This window comes from Lynx rufus, unplaced genomic scaffold (genome assembly GCF_022079265.1).
Source record: "Lynx rufus isolate CCGP_SWC_20201006 ecotype Redwood Valley unplaced genomic scaffold, mLynRuf1.p SCAF_7, whole genome shotgun sequence".
In the NCBI taxonomy this organism is placed as follows: Eukaryota; Metazoa; Chordata; class Mammalia; order Carnivora; family Felidae; genus Lynx; species Lynx rufus.
The window spans coordinates 11,961,953-11,983,781 of record NW_025814889.1 but is presented as its reverse complement, the minus strand read 5'-3'; the positions used below and the strand labels follow the sequence as shown (position 1 = coordinate 11,983,781).

General features: G+C 42.0%; 1 protein-coding gene across 1 annotated transcript in view; it reads left to right on the top strand.

Moving 5' to 3' along the window:
* The first annotated feature begins 4,482 nt into the window (after positions 1 to 4,482).
* CCDC3 (coiled-coil domain containing 3) overlaps positions 4,483 to 21,829 on the top strand; it is a 124,153-nt gene continuing 106,806 nt past the window's right edge. Inside the window, exons 1-2 of the mRNA XM_047066073.1 lie at positions 4,483 to 4,871; positions 7,490 to 7,664. Coding sequence (XP_046922029.1) covers positions 4,498 to 4,871; positions 7,490 to 7,664 — 549 coding nt within the window. The 5' untranslated portion in view covers positions 4,483 to 4,497. The remainder of the gene's footprint in view (positions 4,872 to 7,489; positions 7,665 to 21,829) is intronic.

The following is a 21,829-nucleotide window of genomic DNA, read 5'->3' as shown; positions in this document are numbered from 1 at the left end:
ACCATGAGATCATGACCTGAGCCAAAAATCAAGAGTCAGATGCTTAACTCACTGAGCCACCCAGGTGCCCCTTAGATTCCTTTGACTCTGAAGGTGCATCGCCCCTTCCTTTTCCTTCATCTGTGGCCTCTTGGCCATGTTTCTGATGACCAGTTGACTCAGGAAGAAATAACTTAAGCCTGGTTTACAGATTGTTTTGTATTCAAATTGGTATCACTCAGTGCTGCTCAGGCCCGAACATGAAGGACACTGGGAAGGAAACTACTCCCAGTGGGTAGAGCTTCAAGCAGCACGTTTAGTTGTACACTGTGTCTAGACTCAGAGATGGCAGGTAGTATGGAAAGACACTAACTTCTGGATGGTTGTGGTGAGCTGGTTGGATAGTATATTACTAGTCAGGGTTCAACCAGAGAAACAGAAGCCATAGGCTTTTTATATATAAATATGGCTTATATGTAATATATACTCTCAGCCTTATATATATAAGCCTTATATATAATATATAATCTAAGCCATATATATATATGTGTGGATATGGATATGGATAGGGGCACCTGGGTGGCTCAGTCAGTTAAGCGTCTGGCTTCGGCTCAGGTCATGATCTTGTGGTCCATGAGTTCGAGCTCCGTGTCGGGCTCTGTGCTGACAGCTCAGAGCCTGGAGTCTGCTTCAGATTCTGGGTCTCCCTCTCTCTGCCTCTCCCCTGCTCATACTCTGTCTCTTTCTCTCTCTCTCAAAAATAAAAAAAAAAAACATTAAAAAATATGTATAAGGATATCTATAGTTACGTATACTTAGAATATAGATGTGTGTATCTATCTATACGCATATACATAAAAGGAGATGAATTGGTTCACATGATTGTGGAGGCTGAACAGTCCCCACGATCTGCCGTCTGCAAGCTGGACACCCAGGAAAGCCGGTGGTGTGATTCAGTCTGAGTCCAGGGGCCTAAGAACCCGGGGACCTAATGGTGTGAGTGGAAATGCTTCGTTCACTTTTAAGCCCGATCTTTCATTGGTAGAATTGTTGCTTCCCCTCCGGGCTACCTTGAGCTCTGCTTGTGCAGAACTTAGTCCCCAAAGAGAAGCTGCTTGCCGGAGGACACGCCCATGGCCCCAGGTAATGAACCCCCCCATCAGTGAGGCACTCTGCCAGACGTGACAAAGAAGAGAAGCATGACTGATGTTCCCGGTGAGGAGTCCAGGAGAAAGACAATCTCTCAAAGGCGCTTGTTTCTGGAAAATCCATTCTGGGTAGAGTTGGAAGAGATTTGATTCTGTCCGGTTTATACAAGAAGAGAGAAATCAGCCATACATACTGACTTTTTTTTTTTTTTTTTGCTTGTCTAAATGGAAAGAAAAGTCAGGGTTTTAAGGCCTGTTGAAGTGGACAGATCTTTTCCAGGCCTTGGAGATGCCTGAAGATGCATTTGAAAAACTTTCTTACCATCTTGTCTGTATAAATTGCAGCATACGACAAACACAGAGCAGGGTCGCCGGTTAATTCAAATTTCATGTTAGTCCAATTACATACTGATTTAGCCATCACTGGTGATTATGCTAAGGTTATTACTCTGCATATATTTACTTCTGGATGGACGGCCCACTTGTACCTTTAAAACACTGCCTATTTTGTCCATATTCTCATAATGTAGTTAAACGCATATATTCTGGAGTCTGATGCTGGGGTTTGAATCCTGGCTCAGTCACTGTCTAGCTCTGTGATCTTGGGTAAGTCAGTTAACCTCTCTGTGCCAAAGTTTCTTTATCTGCAAAAAGACGATGATAGTAGTATCTACTTAGGAGTGTTGTTTGGAGAATTAATTCAGATAACACAGTCAAACTCCTTACAACTGTGCTTGGTCCACAGTAAGCAATAAATACATGTTAGCAATTATTAATATTGTAATTTGGCAACACTTGCTCTAAGTTGGCTTGCCAGGAATATAAGTCATTGTATATCCCCTCTCTCTCTTTCTCTAGCAGACCTACAGAATACCTACTAACTAGCTGTTACGGACTAAATTGTCTCTCCTTCCTTCTCCTCCTAAATTCACACGTTGAAACACTAACCCACAAGGAGACTGTATTTGGGGGTAAAGACTTTAGAGAAGTAATTAAGATCAATGAGGTCACAAGAGTGGGGCTATTCGGATAGGATGGACGTCGTTATATGAGGAGGAAGAGACATCAGATCTCTCTCTCTCTCTCTCTCTCTCTCTCTCTCCCTACATGCACAAAAGGAAAGGTGGAAAGGCCGTGTGAAGACACAGAGGGGAGGCAGCCATCTACAAGCCTGGAAGAGAGACTACACCAGAAACTGACCCTGATGACGTCTTGACCTTGGGCTTTTGGCTTCTAGAACACTAACAAAAGAACTGTCTGTGCTTTGAGCCACCTGTCGGTGGATTTCGCTATGGTAGCCCTAGCAGACGGAGACCACGACATTATGAAATTTCCTAATTTACATATTCAGTGAGAGACAAGCGAGCAGTGCTGATATACGGTGTCTGATGTTATCCTTGAACACCATTTACCCATTGTGTGAAAATCTGGTATCTACCAGGGGGCTTGGGGGTGGGGGTCATATACCATGAGGGCTACTGTTATCTCGAGCCCCACTCTTTTATTTTTTTAAAGATTTTTTTTTATGTTTATTTATTTTTGAGAGAGAGAGAGAGAAAGCATGCACAAGTGGGGGAGGGGCCGAGAGAAAGAGAATCTGAAGCAGGTTCCAGGCTCTGAGCTGTCGGCCCAGAGCCCAGTGCAGGGCTGGAACCCACAAGCAGTGAGATCATGATCTGAGCCGAAGCTGGATGCCTAACCGACTGTCTGATAGGCGCAGACACATCTGTCTGTTTTTAGGCGCATCACAGAGGGTTTTGTAAGAATAAGAATTTGGTTGATTGAGTCGCTGAGCAGATTCTGGGCTAGTGTGACAGAATGTTAGCTGTGGTTTCCCATTCTCTTAACAGCGCAGGGCTGCCTGGAGTCCTGGTGATCCCACTTCTGGGGATGCCCAAAGCCCTCCCTTGCCCAAGACAGCCTCTCTCCTGGCCTTTTCCTCCTGAGTCCCTGTCCTGCAGGGGAGGGACCTGCACGGAAGAGTTGCCTTCAAAGACTGCCCTTGCTGGGTGGCAAGCAATCATGAATTAAATTCCCCCGGCTGAAGATTTAGGGGCCACAGGGAGAAGACTTGGGAGCCAGGGGGAGGTGAGGCCCAGGCTTGAAACCTTGTCTCCTGCAGCTTTATCCTCTCTTCTCCTTATCTTTCCTTCCAGAATTCCCTGAGTTTTCCCTTCAGCGCATAGAAGAATTTAGCTGTGTGCCAAGGCTCAGACTTGTAGAAATAAGATGCTTAAGGAAAAGAGGCTTCTGTTTTAAGGCAGTTCTGCTTATAAATTTATTATAAATACATCATACATATAATACCTAGTAACACACATATAAAAATATAAAAGTATTTATAAACGATCATCCTCTTTTTTCTTCGTACTGCATTGGGAACACTTAATGGTAGTTCAGAGATAAAAGGAGCTGGTGAGTTTAGAGAGAAAGAGACCGTTGAGCCTGTATCTCCCTCAGATTGACGCACGGACGTGTGAGAAGCTGGGTGGAATTGACTGCATTTATTTCTCAGGTGTAGGGTGTTCAGAAGCTGTAAATAGGAATTATGTAAATCGTGCAGCTTTAGGAAAATCAGGACAGCATGGCTTTTCGAATCTTTTATGAAGGCTTTCCTGAGATTACCATTAAGTCATAAGCAACATGAGAGAGAGCGAGCGAGACAGATCGGCAAAAGTTTATTGGCCCGCGCTGGGTTTCCCAATTCACCGCTGCGAAGCAAAAGTCAGATTTGATCTCGACGCGTGTTGACTCTAAAAGAACGACCCAGAAAATGTCAACACGTCTACACGGTACTCACGCAAAGGAACAGCGATTGTTGGTTTGGAACAGGCTTTCCGCCTGGAGAGCTCCGACACAGCGCATCGTGGGGCGCGGGAGGAGGGCCGGGCCGCGGCTCCCGGCAGTCAGTGACCGTCTCCCGCAGGCCCCGCACTCCCCCAACGGCGCGCGGGGCCTCGGGGGACCTGCCCTGCGCGCCGCAGCTCCCGAGCGCCCCTGGCCGGCCGCCCACCCCCGCCCCGGCCGCCTCTCCGCCCTCTCCCGCCGCAGCCCACGCCCCGTCGCGGGGGGCAGGGCGAGAGGCGGGCGGCCGGCCCGCCCCGAGACCCTTTAAAGCGACGCGGACGCGGGCCGGGCGCCGCGAGCTCGGCGGCGGACAGTAGCGGCGCGCCGAGCCCAGCGCGCAGGGCTGCCCTTCGCGGGCCGGCGGGGCGGGCGCTCCCGGCTCCCCGACGCCTCCCGCGCCCGGCGGCCGCGCGCCCTCGCTCTGCCCTGCTGGTCCCGGGCGTCCCCGCCATGCGCCCTGGCTAGTGCGCCCGGGGCGCAGCGCCGACCCGGGCCGCGCCCGCCGTCCGCTCCCGCCGCCGGCATGCTGCGCCCGCTGCTGCTCGCCGCGCTCTGCGTGGCCGGCCGGCTCGGGGCCGCCCGCGGCTGCCAGCTGCCCTCGGAGTGGAGACCCCTGAGCGAGGGCTGCCGCGCCGAGCTGGCCGAGATCATCGTGTACGCCAAGGTGCTGGCGCTGCACCAGGAGGTGCACGGCCTGTACAACTACCTGCCGTGGCAGTACGAGCCCAGCGACGCGGGGCTCTTCTACTCCGCCGAGATCGAGATGCTGTGCGACCAGGCGTGGGGCAGCATGCTGGAGGTGCCCGCGGGCTCCAGGCTCAACCTCACCGGCCTGGGCTACTTCTCGTGTCACTCGCACACCGTGGTCCAGGACTACTCCTATTTCTTCTTCCTCAGGTGAGCGCGGCCCCTCCCGCCCACACCACCTCCTCCGCCCGCTGTCCTGACCTCCCGAGGGCACCGTTATCTGGAGCCGGGTCAGCACCTCCAGGGAAAGCTGTCCAGGCCCTATTAGAATGTCCCTTGGGCTCCTTTCCTTGCTCTTTATTCTCTCCTGCTCTGTCCCACGTCTAGACATGGGGGCCTGGGGGCCTTTGGCTAAAGCTGTCGAAAAAACAGGGGTGGTTTCACTGCTGAATGCACAGAGGAGTGTTTCCAGCAAAAGCTCAGGGTGGTTTCCAAAATCCATTTGACTCTTTTTTTTTTTTTAATTTTTATTATTTTAATTGGATTCACTGGGAGTAGGTTGAGATGCTGAGGGGTAAAAAAAGAAACAAACTTTGAAATCAGACTGTTGGAGTTCTGGCTCTGCTCTTCGTGTGATTTTTGAGCAAGTTGCCTTCTGAAGAACCTCCATACTCTCCCTTTCGTAATGTGAGAAACAAGGTTGGTGGAGACTAACACACAGTAATCATGCAGAACACCTGGTACAGGTTAGAGGCAGAACAAATAGTCCCTCTGCCATCCCGCCCCCCCTCCCCTCCCTGCTTAAATGCCAAGATAGGAATCGTGTGGAATGCAGCCCAGCTGTCCCTTTGTTTCCCCCCCCCCCCCCTTGTCCACCACCGGCAAACCTCAGTGCTGGGCTTTTCAGAATAGCAGAGGTTTGTGTGGGGGCCTGCTGGGGGGTGGGGGGAAGACTGTCTCCCAGTGCTTGGAAGAGAATAAATGAATCGGGCTGGAAGTCCCTCTCTGACTGGAGACTCCTGGAATCTTGTGAAGTTCGGTGAAGATTGGCCTGCAGTCACGATGGAATTCACGTGTATAAGAATTCAGTCAATGGGCTTCAAGTTTGAAATAGAGACTGGCAGGTGCAGCCCTAAATGCATTGGCTGTCTCCAATTGAATGAGAGTGACACAGAGCAGCTGAGAGGAACATGGAACTGGAATCTAACCTACATGTCAAGCGAGTGAGTGAATTGATCCACAGTTAACACTAGTGATGGTTCCAGTCTTCTCAGTCCATAAAGTAGCACTAAGAATATTTGGAATGACTATGACCTCAGTCTGCAGATCACTTTTAGCTCTTGAGATTTCCCACTACTCTGGGAAAGAAAACCTTAAGGTCCACCGAGGGGCGTTCATAAGCTCGTGGCAACACATGTTTTCTGTATCGAAGCCAGATCTCTAAGTTTAGAATACATGGCGTGCTTTGTGTTTGCTGCCGTGGTTTAGCTAGATTAAGTTGTTTTTCTTCTTTTAATTGCTGTTGAAATATAGTTTCTAAATAAAGGCAGCAAGGAGTGAGACCATATTCTTCTTGACACAGAAACTTAGACTTTTCATATTTTTCTTTAGGAAGGACACCGAGAACCCAGCTATAAAGCTATTAATCACTGAAACTTTATTTTCCAAAGAAGTAAGAGCTGGAGAACTTGAGCAGACATGATTTATTTTCTGATTTTATCATGAAAGAGTTTTGTCCAGGGGCTCTGTGGTGGTCAGCTAGCTCTTTCTTCTTTCTCGTTGACATATTTACAAAAACTTAGGGCAGAAATACAGAGTCAACTGGTAGTCTGACAGATTTCCATTTCACAGAGCTGTGTTGCCCCGAAGTGTCCTAACGACTGCATACAAATCATTCCTCCGCTGTTACTCTGGACCCAGTGAGGCAAGAACAGATTCTGGGCACTGTCCACTGGGGAAAGCGGCAGTGGCCACTCCCTGGTCCGCCCTGCACCACCTTTTTGTGCTGGAGGTTAACTTCTACTGCCCTGTCTCTGCGTGATTTATCTTTGCAACAGGCAATTTGTCCTCTGTAAAAATGTTAACATCTGAACTGCACTCACTCCATGCCAGATACTTTTTCTTTCTCTCTTTTTTAAAACTTTTTTTTTAAATGTTTATTTTTGAGAGAGACAGAGCTTGAGCAGGGGAGGGGCAGAGAGAGAGGGAGACACAGAATCTGAAGCAGGCTCCAGGCTCTGAGCCGTCAGCACGGAGCCCGACGCGGGGCTCGAACCCACAAACCTGGAGATCATGACCTGAGCCGAAGTCCGATGCTCAACCGACTGAGCTCCCCAGACGCCTCTTCACTTTACAATGCAGTTCTTACACTACCACCAAGAAGGTGCTATTCTCCTCTTTTTACAGACTGGCACAGTGAAGCTTAGAGAATTTAGGAAATTTGTGTCTCCTGTCAGAAGACAAGTAGCAATGGCAGGATTCGAACCTTACAACTGGCTTATAACTGGTCCTTATAACTGGCTTTCCTTTCATCAAGAAACAAGGGACACCCTGTGAGAAAGGCCACTTGGGCGATATACAAATAGACCAACACGTCTGCATCCCCTCTCCCCAACCCTTCACCCAAACTCATCTGTTGGAAAACCTTAAGGATAGATTCGTGCAATGTGAGGCAGAGAAACCATTAGAAATAGTAAGTCCTCTAATGAGAGCCATGAGAGACATGGTGGTGTAAAGGCAAGATTGTCACGGTCTTGACAACTGTTGATTAAAGCTGGTGTACCCTATGGCTGTCCAGTCTGCAGTTCTGCTTTTTTTTCCCCCATTAGGATGGATGAAAATTATAACCTCTTGCCTCACGGAGTCAATTTCCAAGATGCCATCTTTCCAGACACTCAAGAGAACAGAAGGATGTTTTCCAGCCTTTTCCAGTTTTCGAATTGTTCTCAAGGGCAGCACCTGGCAACTTTTTCCAGCGACTGGGAGATCCAGGAAGACAATAGGGTAAGAAATGGCTGTGCCCTACGTCACAGCAAAGTAATAGAAAAGCTGCATCTTGTCTGAATTTTGTGACCAAATGAGTCAAGAATACTCTTCCAGAAGCCCAGACCAAAGAGTATTATCCCTCCCACTCCTCTGGCAGTTAAAAAAAAAAAAAACAAAAACAGAACACTGTTCATAAACTGTAGCTTCCTGAGGCTTTACTACTTGGTATCGGGATCCTCATAAAGTGAGAGAACAAGATGGAGTGAAGGTGGGCACAGTGCCTCAGTTTCCTCTCCTGTAAAATGGAAACAATCTACATCATAGGGTTGATGTAATATGATTTAGCTATGTAAAAAAAATGAAAATCTGTAAAGCCCTTAGTGTAGTGCCTGACGGAGTATGTACTCAATACATGAGAGCTGTTATGACTATTATATCATTAATGTTGTTGATAGCATAAGGCTCTGGGCAGTCTTTTAAGGGAGAAGAAAAAGTCCTCAAGGAAATGATTGCTATAGCTAACACTTCTTTGATGGTTAACTCTATTTGTTAAGACGTAGAGATACAGGGTAGCCAAAATGGTTGTGGAACGTAAAGGTTAAGATAGTTTTGGGTAAAGGGGCGCCTGGGTGGCTCAGTTGGTTAAGTGTCCAACTCTTGATTTTGGCTCAGGTCATGATCTCACGCTTTGCGAGACTGAGCCCTGCTTTGGGCTGTGCCAAGATGGCGCACAGCCTGCTTGGGATTCTCTCTCTCCTTTTGCCTCGCCCCCTTCCCACCTGCCATGTGCGCACGTGTGTGTGCGCATGTGCTCTCTCTGTCTAAAAATAAACTTAAAAACAGTAATTTGGGGTATGAAAATATAAAAGGGATCTGTCCATCTGGGACAGATGCCAGAGTTGGGGGGAGATTTTGAAGACTGCCCCTTTCCCAAATAGCGTTGGCCTATTTGAGCTGGGATGATTGTGGGGCTGGCTCAGTAGAGGAGGTGGCCAGTCCCAGTCTCTTAAAAACATCTGAGATGTTTTTAAGGCAGTGTGACAGACTGACTTCTGGGAGCGTTCTGATGTTGGGTTTTGGGTATCCCACGGGACAAGGACTCATATTTTTTGAGTTAATAACCTAATTTGCACATGTAGAGTGGCTCACGAGGGTCCCCAAATCTAGAAGTATAAAATGGTAGTCAGTAGTTTCTCTCTCATCTCTGACACCCACCCACCCATTTCCCACCTACCCTCCAAGTAGCTACTGTTACTAGTTTCTTATAAATGTTTAATGAGTATTTTCATCCAAGAAAGAATTCACAGTTGTATATTGACTGTGTTCTTTTACGCAAATGGCAGCCCACTCTATACACTTTGCTATACTTTGACTTTATTCACAAATAGATCTTGAGGATCTTTCCATATTAGTGCAGATCAAGTTGCCTTAAAGAGCTGCATAGTGTATTCCATTGTATGCATGTCACCATATATATATATATATATATATATATATATATATATATATATATATATTAAATATAACTTATTGTCAAATTGGTTTCCATACAACACCCAGTGCTCAACCCAACAGGTGCCCTCCTCAATGCCCATCACCCATTTCCCCCTCTCCCCCACCCCCATCAAACCCTAGTTTGTTCTCTGTATTTGAGTCTCTTATGGTTTGCCTCCCTCTCTCTAATTTTTTTTTTCCCCCTTCCCCTCCCCCATGGTCTTCTGTTAAGTTTCTCAGGATCCACATATGAGTGAGAACATATGGTATCTGTCTTTCTCTGCCTGACTTATTTCACTTAGCATAATACCCTCCAGTTCCATCCATGTTGCTTCAAATGGCCAGATTTCATTCCTTCTCATTGACAAGTAGTATTCCATTGTGTATATAAACCACATCTTCTTTATCCATTTGTCAGTTGATGGACATTTAGGCTCTCTGCATAATTTGGCTATTGTTGAAAGTGGTGCTATAAACTTTGGAGTACATGTGCCCCTATGCATCAGCACTCCTGTATCCCTCGGGTAAATTCCTAGCAGTGCTATTGCTGGATCATAGGGTAGTTCTATTTTTAATTTTTTGAGGAAACTCCACACTGTTTTCCAGAGTGGCTGCACCAGTTTGCATTCCCACCAACAGTGCGAGAGGGTTCCCGTTTCTCCACATCCTCTCCAGCATCTATATAGTCTCCTGATTTGTTCATTTTGGCCACTCTGGCATGAGGTGGTATCTCAGTGTGGTTTTGATTTGTATTTCCCTGATGAGGAGTGACGTTGAACATCTTTTCGTGCGCATGTTGGCCATCTGGATGTCTTTAGAGAAGTGTCTATTCATGTCTTATGCCCATTTCTTCCCTGGATTATTTGTTTTTTGGGTGTGGAGTTTGGTGAGTTCTTTATAGATTTTGGATACTAGCCCTTTGTCTGATATGTCATTTGCAAATATCTTTTCCCATTCCGTTGGTTGCCTTTTAGTTTTGTTGATTGTTTCCTTTGCGGTGCAGAAGCTTTTTCTCTTCATGAGGTCCCAATAGTTCATTTTTGCTTTTAATTCCCTTGCCTTTGAGATGTGTCAAGTAAGAAATTACGGTGGCTGAGGTCAAAGAGGTTTTTTTCCTGATTTTTCCTCTAGGGTTTTGATGGTTTCCTGTCTCACATTCAGGTCCTTCATCCATTTTGAGTTTATCTTTGTGTATGGTGTAAGAAAGTGGTCTAGTTTCATTATTCATGTTGCCATCCAGTTCTCCCAGCACCATTTGTTAAAGAGACTTGTCTTTTTTCCATTGGATATTCTTTCCTGCTTTGTCAAAGATTAGTTGGCCATATTTTTGTGGGTCCAAGTCTGGGTTCTCTATTCCATTGATCTATGTGTGTGTTTTTGTGCCAATGCCATGCTTTCTTGATGATTTACAGCTTTGTAGTAGAGGCTAAAATCTGGGATTGTGATGTCTCCCACTTTGGTCTTCTTCTTCAATATTACTTTGGCTGTTTGGGGTCTTTTGTGGTTCCATACAACTTTTAGGATTGCTTTTTCTAGCTTCGAGAAGAATGCTGGTGCAATTTTGATTGGGATTGCGTTGAATGTGTAGATTGCTTTGGGTAGTATTGACATTTTAACAATATTTATTCTTCCAATCCATGAGCATGGAATGTTTTTCCATTTCTTTGTATCTTCAATTTCCTTCATAAGCTTTCTATAGTTTTCAGCATACAGATCTTTTACATCTTTGGTTAGGTTTATTCCTAGGTATTTTATGGTTCTTGGTGCAGTTGTGAATGGGATCAGTTTCTTTAGTGTCACAATATATTTAATCAAGCTCTCTGTTAATAGGTGGTTGGGTTAATAGGTGGTTAATAGGACATTGCTATTACAGGATGCAGACATGTATGATATTATACATACCTCGTTTTGTAGGATTGCTGAGTCCAATTTTTAGCAAATACTATGTACCTAGTATAAAGCAGCTGCTGTGTTAGGTGCTAGACTTTCAACGTTGAGCAAAATACAAAGTCCCTGATCTCCTAAAGCTTATAGTCCTATTGTTGGTGATTGACACAATCAAAAGACCCCATTAGTGACTTCATAATTTTTAATGGAAGCAAATGATCCAAAAAATAAATAAAAAGAGAGAATCTGACCTCGACTTAAGGGTTAAGAAAGTCTTCTCTCCTGAATTGATACTGGAGCTAAAATGTGATGGATGAAGTGACCTCCTAGTTAATGTTGGGATCAGGGAGAGATGAGTGTAATCCAAAGGAGGACAATCTGTGGAGAGAGGCCCTGTGGTAGCATAGTACATGGTGCATTTGAGGGCATGAAAGAAAGCTCCTGTGTCTGGAGCAAAGGGAGTAAGAAGGATGAGGCAAGAGCTTGAGGCAGTGCCAGACCTAGTGAAGATTTGGGTTTTGTTCTGTGAACGGGAAGCCTTTTGTGTTCTGAAAGGAAGGGTGATGGGATCAAATTTACATTTGGAAAAAACCAACTGGATTGGAGGAAATCCAAATGATGTAGTGAGAACAGGTAGTGGTTATAAAGCTACCAGATAGTTGCTGGACTAGGGTAGAGGCAGTAGGGATGGAGTAAAGGAGGCAAATTGGAGAGTGATTTGGGAAATGAAATTAGTAGGTATTCCTGATGGTTTGGTGGGAAAGGAGGTGGGCGAGGGTCAAAGATAACTCCTGTGTTTCTGGCAGGTAAACCGCATGCCAGGACCAACACTGAGAAATGTAGGCAGGAAAGGTTTGGTGGAGGAATTCATATGGCAGATGTTGGACATACTGAGTTGCAGTGTATTTGAACCATCTGAGTCATTTTGAGCCAAGTGAGATCTGCGATAGGTGGTTTGGAGCTTTGAGAAGAGCTCTGAGTGGAGGATAGACCTTTGGGACTTAACAATAATTGGGTGTCCGTTGAGACTGAATATGAACGAAACTCTCAAGGGAGAGTACATAGGAAGAGCAGAGCATGGGCCCTAGGGTAGGACTAAGCCTTGTGGGATGCTAAACCTGGTTGAGAAGGAGCAGTCAGACAGGGAAAGGGAAAAGTAGGAGAGTCAAGGATACAGGGTATTTGCATAAGTATGAGTGATTGACAGAGCCAAAATCTGTTGAGAAGTCAAGTAAATTGATGACTGAAGAGCAACCTCTCTTTGGTGGTCTAAATGAGAACCTAAACTTCCCTAAAAGAGGGAGTAGGGTTATGGGGGATGAGTGAGGGTGGACAACTCTTTGATGAAGTTGGCCTGTGGATGGCTTAATACGTATAAGGCTGCAGATGACAGGGCAGAGTAGTTGAGGGGAGGTGTCTTGTTGTATTTAAAGATGGCGGCCATTCTGTTCACACCACTTGGTCTTTGTTTTCCCACTCTGGAGACATTGCCTCCTCAAGTAGACTAAACTATCCAAGGGTAGGGAGATCTATTTTATTTACTGTTGTATATTTGGTCCATTTTTTTTTTTAATTAAAAAAAATTTTTTTTTCCAACATTTATTTATTTTTGGGACAGAGAGAGACAGAGCATGAACGGGGGAGGGGCAGAGAGAGAGGGAGACACAGAATCGGAAACAGGCTCCAGGCTCTGAGCCATCAGCCCAGAGCCTGACGCGGGGCTCAAACTCAGGGACCACGAGATCGTGACCTGGCTGAAGTCGGACGCTTAACCGACTGCGCCACCCAGGCGCCCCTATTTGGTCCATTTTTTATGGGCCTTAAACATTTGTTAAATGAAAACTGTTTCTCATCCAGAGATATCTGTTGTCCAGAGAGATCTCTGTCTCTTTCTGATTTTCTAAACTATCTAAAATCCATACACAGTAAAATTTGCTGTCTTTATATGCTGTTACAAGTTTTGATAAATGCCCATGGTTGTATAACGACAACTACAACCACAGTGCAGAAAAGTGCCATCACTGCAAAGAGCCTCACTTCTGCCCTTTTTTGGTCAGACCCTTCCCTAACCTGAACTTGTGGGAACCACTGAATTGTTCTCCAACACTAGTTGTGCATTTTCCAGAATGCCGTATGAGTGGAATCATACAGTATGTTGTTGTCTTTTTTTTTTTTTTTTTTAGCTTGGTTGCTTTTACTTAGCATAATTCACTTGAAATTTGTTTGTTTTGTATTTATTCATTTTTTTTAAAAATTGCTGAGTATTCCATTGTAGGGAGGTACCACGGTTTGAATGATCTAGTCCTCAGTTGAGAAGAGACTTTAAGTTCATGATTTTAGGCTATCGGAGCATCCATAAAGATCCATGTACAAGTTTTTGTAAGAACGTCAATTTCAGTACATTTTGGGTAAATACCTAGGATAGGTTCACTGGGCTAGAAGGTAGGTGTATGTTTAACTTGGTAAGAAACTGCAAAATTGTTTTTGAGAGTGGCTGTGATGTTTATTTGCATTAGCAATATATGAGAGCTCCAACTGTTCCTCTCAGTACTTCATATGGTCAGAAAATATAGACATTCTAATCGGTGTGTGGTGGTATCTCATTGTATGTTTTTTGTTTGTTTGTTTTAGATTCCACATGTAAATGAGATCATGGTATTTGTCCTACTCTAACTTATTTCGCTTAGCATAATGCTCTTAAGGTTCATCCTTTGTCCATTGTTGCAAATGGCAGGTCTAAATAATCCTTTGTTGTATATATACACCAGTATCTTTATCCCTTTATCTGTCAATGGACATGTAGGTTGTTTCTGTATCTTGGCTCTTGTGAAAACTGTTGCACTGAATTTTGTGAGTGCAGATAGCTCTTTGAGGTACTGAGTTAATCCAATTTCGGTTTATACCCAGAGGTGGGATTACTGGACCTCATGGTAGTTCTATTTTTAATTTTCTTGAAGTTCTACATTGTTTTCCTTAGTGGCTGCACCAGTTTACATTCATATCAACAGCGTATGAGGGACCTACTTCTTCTCCACACCTTGCCAACACATGGTATCTTCTAGTTTTTGGATAATAATTGTCTTAACAAGCTTGAGGTGCAACCTCATGGTGCTTTTGGTTTGCGTTTCCCTGATGAGAGTGATGTTGAACATCTTTCCATATGTGTTGGCCATCTGTATGTCTCTGGAAAAGTGTCTAGTCAGGTACTTTGCCCATTTTTAAATTGGATTGTTTTTTGTTGTTATGGGAGTTCTTTATGTTTTGGATATTAACCCCCTATTGGATAGATCATTTGAAAATATTTTCTCTCATCCAGTAGGTTGCCTTTTGATTTGGTTCACTGTGCAAAAGGCTTTAGTTTTATGTAGTCTCATTTTTTAAATTTCTGCTTTTGTTGCTTTTGTCTGAGGAGACTGATGGAAAAATATACTGTTCAGATTGATGTCTAGGAGTTTACTGCTTATGTTTTCTTTTAGGACTTAGATAGTTTCAGGGCTTACATTTAGAGTTTTTAATCCATTTAGAGTTTATTTTTGTATGTGGTATAAGAAAGTAGTCCCGTTTCATGTTACTGTTCAGTTTTTCCAACACTACTTATTGAAGAAACCATCTTTTCTCTGTAGTGTATTCTTGCCTTCTCTTTTGTAGATTAATTAACCACATATGTGTGTGTTTATTTCTGGGCTGTCTATTCTGTTCTTTTGATCTGTGTGTCTATTATTGTGCTTGTACCATACTGTTTTGATTACTATAGATTAGTATGAGATATGGGAAGATGATACCTCCAGCTTTGTCATTCTTTATCAAGATGGCTTTGGCTATTCATGGTCTTTTGTGGTTCCATACAAATTTTGGGATTGTTCTGTTTCTGTGAAAAAGTGCTGTTGGTGTTTTGATATGAATTAGATTAAATGTGTAAATTTCTTTGGATACTATGGACATTTTAACAATACTTACTTTTCCAATCCATGAGTATGGTATGTCTTTCCATTAATTTGTGTTGAACTTATTTCATCAGTGCCTTATAATTTTCACAGTATAGACGTTTCAACTTGGTTAAATTTATTCCTAGGCATTTTACTGTTTTTGGTGTGACTATAAGTGGGGTTGTTTTCTTAATTTTTCTTATTGTTCATTATTAGTGTGTAGAAATACAACAGATGCCTGTATATTAATTTTGCATATTAGGGTTTCCTGTATTTAATGTCCTATCATTTGCAAATAGGGAAAGTTGTACTTCTTCCTTACCAATTTGGATGCCTTTTGTTTCTTGTCTAATTTCTCTGGCTAGGACTTCCAGTATTATGTTGAATAAAAGTGACAAGAGTGGGTATCCTTGTCTTGTTCCTGATTATGGGGGAAAAGCTTTCAGTTTTACGTTGTTGAATATGATGTTAGCTGTGGTTTTTCATACATGGCCTTTATTATGTTGAGGTATGTTCCTTTACTCAGTTTGTTGAAATTCTTTATCATAAATGGATGTTGAATTTTGTCAAATGCTTTCTCTGCATCTATTGAGATAATCTTGTTTTTATTCTTTTTGTTAATGTGGTGTATCATGTTCAGTATTGTGGGTATTGGATCATCCCTGGAATAAATCCCACTTGATTGTGGTGAATGGTCCTTCTAATTAATTTTTGAATTGAGTTTGCTAATAATTTGTTGAGGATTTTTGCATCTATGTTCATCAGGGATATTGGCCTATTTTTAAATTTATTTTTATTTTTTTGTTGTTGTTGTTTGTAGTGTCTTTGGTTTGATATCAGAGCAATGCTAGTCTTGTAGAATGGATTTGGAAAACTTCCTTCGGTTTTTTTTTTAATAGTTTGAGAAGGATAGGTATTAACTCTATTTTTTTTAAGATTATTCTAAATGTTTTATTTATTATTTTGAGAGCTAGAATGAGTGGGGGTGGAACAGAGAGAGAGGGAGATAGATTCTGAAGCAGGCTCCAGGCTCCGAGCTGTCAACACAAAGCCCGATGCAGGGTTCTAACTCACAAACCGTGAAATCATGACTTGAGCCGAAGTCGGACATGTAACTGAATGAGCCACCCAGGTGCCCCTAACTTTAAATGTTTGGTAAAATTCACCTGTGAAAGTGTCTGGCCCCGGACTTTTGTTTGGGAATTTTTTTTTATTACTGAGTTAGTTTCATAACTGAGTCTGTTCAGATTTTCTGTTTCTTCCTGATTCAGTCTTGGAAGTTTGTATGTTTTTAGGAACTTCTCTGTTTTAGGTTTTCCAATTTGTTGGTATATTATCGTTGGTAGTATTCTTACCCTTTGTATGTTTGTATTGTTGCAACTTTTGTTTCATTTCTGAATGTAAGTCTTCTTTTTTCCTTGATTTGGTTAAAGATTTATTAGTTTTGTTTATGTTTTCAAAGAACCAGTTCTTAGTTTGATTGATCTTTTCTATTGTAATTTTAGTCTCCATATCATTTATTACTCCTCTGATCTTTATTTCCTTCCATCTACCAACTTAGGGCTTTGTTCTTTTTCTAGTTGCTTTAGGTATAAAGTTAGATTGTTCGAGATTTTTATTTTCTTTTCTTTTGACATAGGCCTGTATTGATATAAAATCTCCCTTGGAAATGCTTTTGCTATGTTTCCTGGATTTTGGAACATTGTGTCTGTAATTTCATCTGTCTCTAGGTGTTTTTTGATTTCCTTTTTGATTTCTTTCCTGACCCATGGGCGGGTTAGTAGCATATTGTTATGCCTTCATGTATTTCTTTTTTTCCAATTTTTTCTTATAATTTCTAGTTTCATACTTTTGATGTCAGAAAAGATGCTTGATAGGAATTTAGTCCTCTTAAATTTATTGAGACTTATTTTGTGGCCTAACTTGTGATCTATACTGGAGAATGTTCCATGTGCACTTGAAGAGATTGTATATTCTGTTGTTGGATGAAATGTTCTATATATGTCTGTTGAATCCATCTGGTCAAACATGCCATTCAAAGCCACTGTTTCCCTATTGGTTTTCTGTCTGGTTGATGTATCAATACTGTGAATGGGGTGTTGAAGACTCTCAGTGTATTACTGTCAATTTCTTTTATGTCTATTAATATTTGCTTGATGTATTTATGTGCTCCTATGTTAGGTGTATAGGTATTTATAATTGTTATGTCCTTTTATTGGATTGATTTCTTTATCATTATGTAATGCCCTTCTTTGCCTCTTGTGACAGTCTTTGTTTCAAAGTCTGTTTTGTCTACTAAGTATTGCTACCTTGACTTTTTTTTTTAATTTCCATTTGCATGGAATACCTTTTTTCCATTCCTCCACTTTCAGTCTGTAGATGTCTTTAGCTATGAAGTGCATCTCTTATAGGCAGCATATAGATGAGTCTTACTTTTTTGAACCATTCTGTCACCTTATGTCTTTTTATAGGAGCATTTAGAAGACTTACATTTAAAGTAATTCTTAGTAGCTATGCACTTCCATTTTGTTGATTAGTGGGGTTTTTTTGGTAGAATTTTATTTTTTCAAGTATAACCAACCTATAGTGTGATATTTGTTTTAGGTGCGCATTATGATTCAGCAATTCTATACATTCCTCAGTACTCATCACGATAAGTGTACCCTTAATTGTCTTTAATACACGCAGTCCCTCACCCTACTTTTCTTTGACAGCAACTGCTTTGGTATCTGTATTTAAGAGACTTTTTTTTTTCTCTGTTTTTGTTTGGTGGTTTTGTTTCTTAAATTCCATATATGCATGAAATCGTATGGTATTTGTTTTTCTTGGACTGATTAATTTCATTTAGCATTACACCCTCTAGATCCATCGACGTTGTTGTAAATGGCAAGATATCCTTTTTATGACTGAGTAACTCTCCTTTGAATATATATACCCCCACATCATCTTCTTTTTTTTTTTTTAAATGTTTTTATTTATTTTTGAGAGAGACAGAGTTGGAGCAGGAGAGGGTCAGAGAGAGAGGGAGAGAGAGAATGCCAAGCAGACTCCATACTGTCAGCGCAGAGCCTGATGTGGGGCTTAAACCCACAAACCAGGAGATCATGACCTGAGCCGAAGTTGGACACTTAACCAACTGAGCCACCCAGGTGCCCCTACCCCACATCTTCTTTATCCATTTGTCTATGGATGGACACTTGCATTGCTTCTGTATCTTGACTATTATAAATAATGCTGCAGTAAACCTATATATCTTTTCAAATTAGTGTTTTTGTTTTCTTTGGGTAAATACTCAGTAGTAGAAGTACTGGATCATATGGTAATTCTATTTTTACTTTTTGGAGAAACCTCACCTCTTTACTATGTTCCACAATGGCCGCATCAATTTGCAGTCCTTCTAACAGTGCACCAGGGGTCCTTTTCTTCCACATCCTTGCCAATACATGTTATTTCTTGTCTTGTTGATTTTAGCCACTCTGACAGGTGTGAAGTGATGCCTTTTGTGGTTTTACTTTGCATTACCCTAATGCTGAATGATATTGAACATCTTTTCATGTGTCTAGTGACCATTTGTATATCTTCTTTGGAAAAGAAAGTCTATTCAGGTTCTTTGCCCATTTAAAAAAATTAAAAAAAATTAAGTTGATTTATTTATTTTGAGGGGGGTGCAGAGAGAGGGAGAGACAGGATTCTTTTTTTTTAATATGAAATTTATTGTCAAATTGGTTTCCATACAACACCCAGTGCTCATCCCAACAGGTGTCCTCCTCAATGCCCATCACCCACCCTCCCCTCCCTCCCACCCCTCATCGACCCTCAGTTTATTCTCAGTTTTTAACAGTCTCTTATGGTTTGGCTCTCTCCCTCTCTAGAGAGTGTTACACTAAGTGAAATAAGTCATACAGAGAAAGATAGATACGATATGTTTTCACTCTTATGTGGATCCTCAGAAACTTAACAGAAGACCATGGAGGGAGGGGAAGGAAAAAAAAAAAGTAAGAAAGAAAAAAAAGAAAAAAAAAGTTAGAGAGGGTGACAGGATTCTAAGCAGGCTCCATGCTGTCAGTGCAGAGCCCAATGCAGGCTCCATCTCTGTGAGATCATGACCTGAACTGAGACCAAGAGTCAGATGCTTAATTGAATCACTTAGGTGTGCCCCGTCTTTGCCCATTTTTAAGTTGGATTATTTGCTTTTTTTGTGTTGAGTTGTGGAAGTTCTTTATATATTTTGGATACTAACCCTTATTTGGATATGTCATTAGCAAATATCTATTTCCTTCAGTAGGTTTCCATTTTGTTGTTTCCTTTGCTGTGCAAAAGTTTTTTGTGTTGATGTAGTCCCAGTGGTTTAATTTTGCTTTTGTTTCCCTTGCCAGAGGAGACCTATCTAGAAAGATGTTTCTCTTGCCAATGTCAGAGGAATGATTGCCTATATTTTCTTCTAGGAATTTTATGGTTTCAGGTTTCACGTTTAGGTCTTTAACCCAGTTTGAGTTTGTCTTTCTATCTGGTGTTTTGTAGTTACTCTGTTGCTTTCTTCTCTTGCTCTTTTTTTTTCCTTTGTGCTTTGATGGCTGTACTGTTATGCTTGGATTGCTTTCTCTTTATTATTTGTGTATCTATTTGAAGGTTTTTTGGTTTGTGGTTACCATGAGATTTATATATAACATCCTATGTATATAACAGTCTATTTTTTTTTAATTTTTAAATTTTTTGAGAGAGGGAGAAAGCGCTTATGCAAGAGAGAGTGGGGGAGGGGGAGAGAGAGTGACAGACCAGGTGAAGCCTGATTCAGGACTCAAACCCACAGACTGAGACCATGACCCGGACTGAAGTCCAGAGTTAGATGCTTGTTGGTGGGAATGCAAACTGGTGCAGCTGCTCTGGAAAACAGTGTGGAGGTTCCTCAAAAAATTAAAAACAGAACTACCCTACAACCCAGCAATAGCATTACTAGGAATTTATCTAAAGGATACAGGAGTGCTGATTCATAGGGGCACATGTACCCCAATGTTTATAGCACTGCTTTCAACAATAGCCAAATTATGGAAAGAGCCTTACTGTCCATCAGCTGACAAATGGATCAAGAAGGTTTATATATACAATGGAATAGTACTTGGCAATAAGAAAGAATGGAATCTTCCATTTACAATAACGTGGATGTAACTGGAGGGTGTGAGGCTAAGTCAGTCAGAGAAAGAAAGATTTTATATGTATTCACTCATATGTGGAATTTGAGAAACTTCACAGAAGACTATGGGTGAAGGGAAGGGAAAACATAGTTACAAACAGAGAGGGAGGCAAACCATAAGAGATTCTAAATACAAAAACTGAGAGTTAATGAGGCAGGTGGGGGAGGGGGGAAAATGGGTGATGGGCATTGAGGAGGGCAATTGTTGGGATGAGCCCTGGGTGTTGTATGTAAGCGATGAATCATGGGAATCTACTCCCAAAGCCAAGAGCACACTGTATATGCTGTATGTTAGGTAACCTGACAATAAATGATATTTTAAAAAAAGAGTTCGATGCTTAACTGAGCCACCCAAGCGCCCCTAGAACAGTCTATTTTAGGTTGTTGGTTCCTTAAGGTCTAACACATTCTAAGAGCACTATGTTAAAAACCCCCCACATTTTAGGTAATTTGTGTCCTATATTACATGTTTTTATTTTGTGTATCCCTTAAATAATTGTTGTAGATCTACCTGATTTTGCTGTTTTTTTTAACCTTTATGCTAACTTTATAAGTAGTGAATATAATATCTTTACCCTTTTTTAATTTAAAAACATTTTTTAATGTTTATTTTTGAGAGAGAGAGACAGAGTGTGAGCGGGGGAGGGGCGGAGAGAGAAGGAGACACAGAATTCGAAGCAGGTTCCAGGCTCTGAGCTGTCAGCACAGAGCCTGATGCGGGGCTCAAACTCATGAACTATGAGATCATGACTTTAGCCTGAGTCGGACATTGAACTGACTGAGACACCCAGGCGCCCCTATCTTTACTCTTGTTTGCATTTATCAATGGGAGTTTTTTCTCCCACAGTTTTCTTATGTTTGTTTATGGCCTTTTCTGCTTAAAGTACCTGTAACATTTCTGTAAGGCCACTTTAGTGGTGATGAACTCCTTTATCTTTGGCCTGTCTGGGAAACTCTTTGTCTCTCTGATTCTGAATGATACCCTTGCCAGGTAGAGTAGTCATGGTTGTAGTGTTTTCTTCTTTGAGCACATAGATTATACCTTGCTCTACTCCTTTCTCGCCTATAAAGTTTCTGCTGAAAAAATCTCATGGTCTTACGGGTGTTCTCTTGTACATGACCAGTTGCTTTGTTCTCGATGCCTTTAATGTTCTCTTTTTATCTTTCACTCTTGACCTTATAATTATTATGTGTCTTGGTGTGAATATATCTGGATTCATCTCATTTGCGGCTGTCTATAATTCTTGGCCCTGGATGTTTGTTTCCTTCACCAGGTTAGAGAAGCTTTCAGCTGTTATTTCTTCAAATAAGTTTTCTGCCCATTTCTCTTCTCTTTCTGGGAACTGTACAATGGGAATGTTAATCTGCTTGATGTTATCTCAGAGGTCCCTTAAAATATCTTCATTTTTTAAAATTTGTTTTTCTTGTTGCTGTTTCTCTTGGATGATTTCCACCACCCTGTCTTCCAGATCGCTGCTCAGTTCTTCTGTATCCTTTAATATGCAGTTAAATCCTTCCAGTAGGTTTTTCATTTCAGTTATTGTATTCTTCTGCTCTGATTGTTTTTTATATTTTCTCTTTGTTGAAGTTCTCACTGTGTTCATCCATTCTTCTTCCAAGCTTGGTGAGCATCTTTGTGATGATTACTTTGGCTACCCTATCAGGTACGTTGTTTATCTTCATTT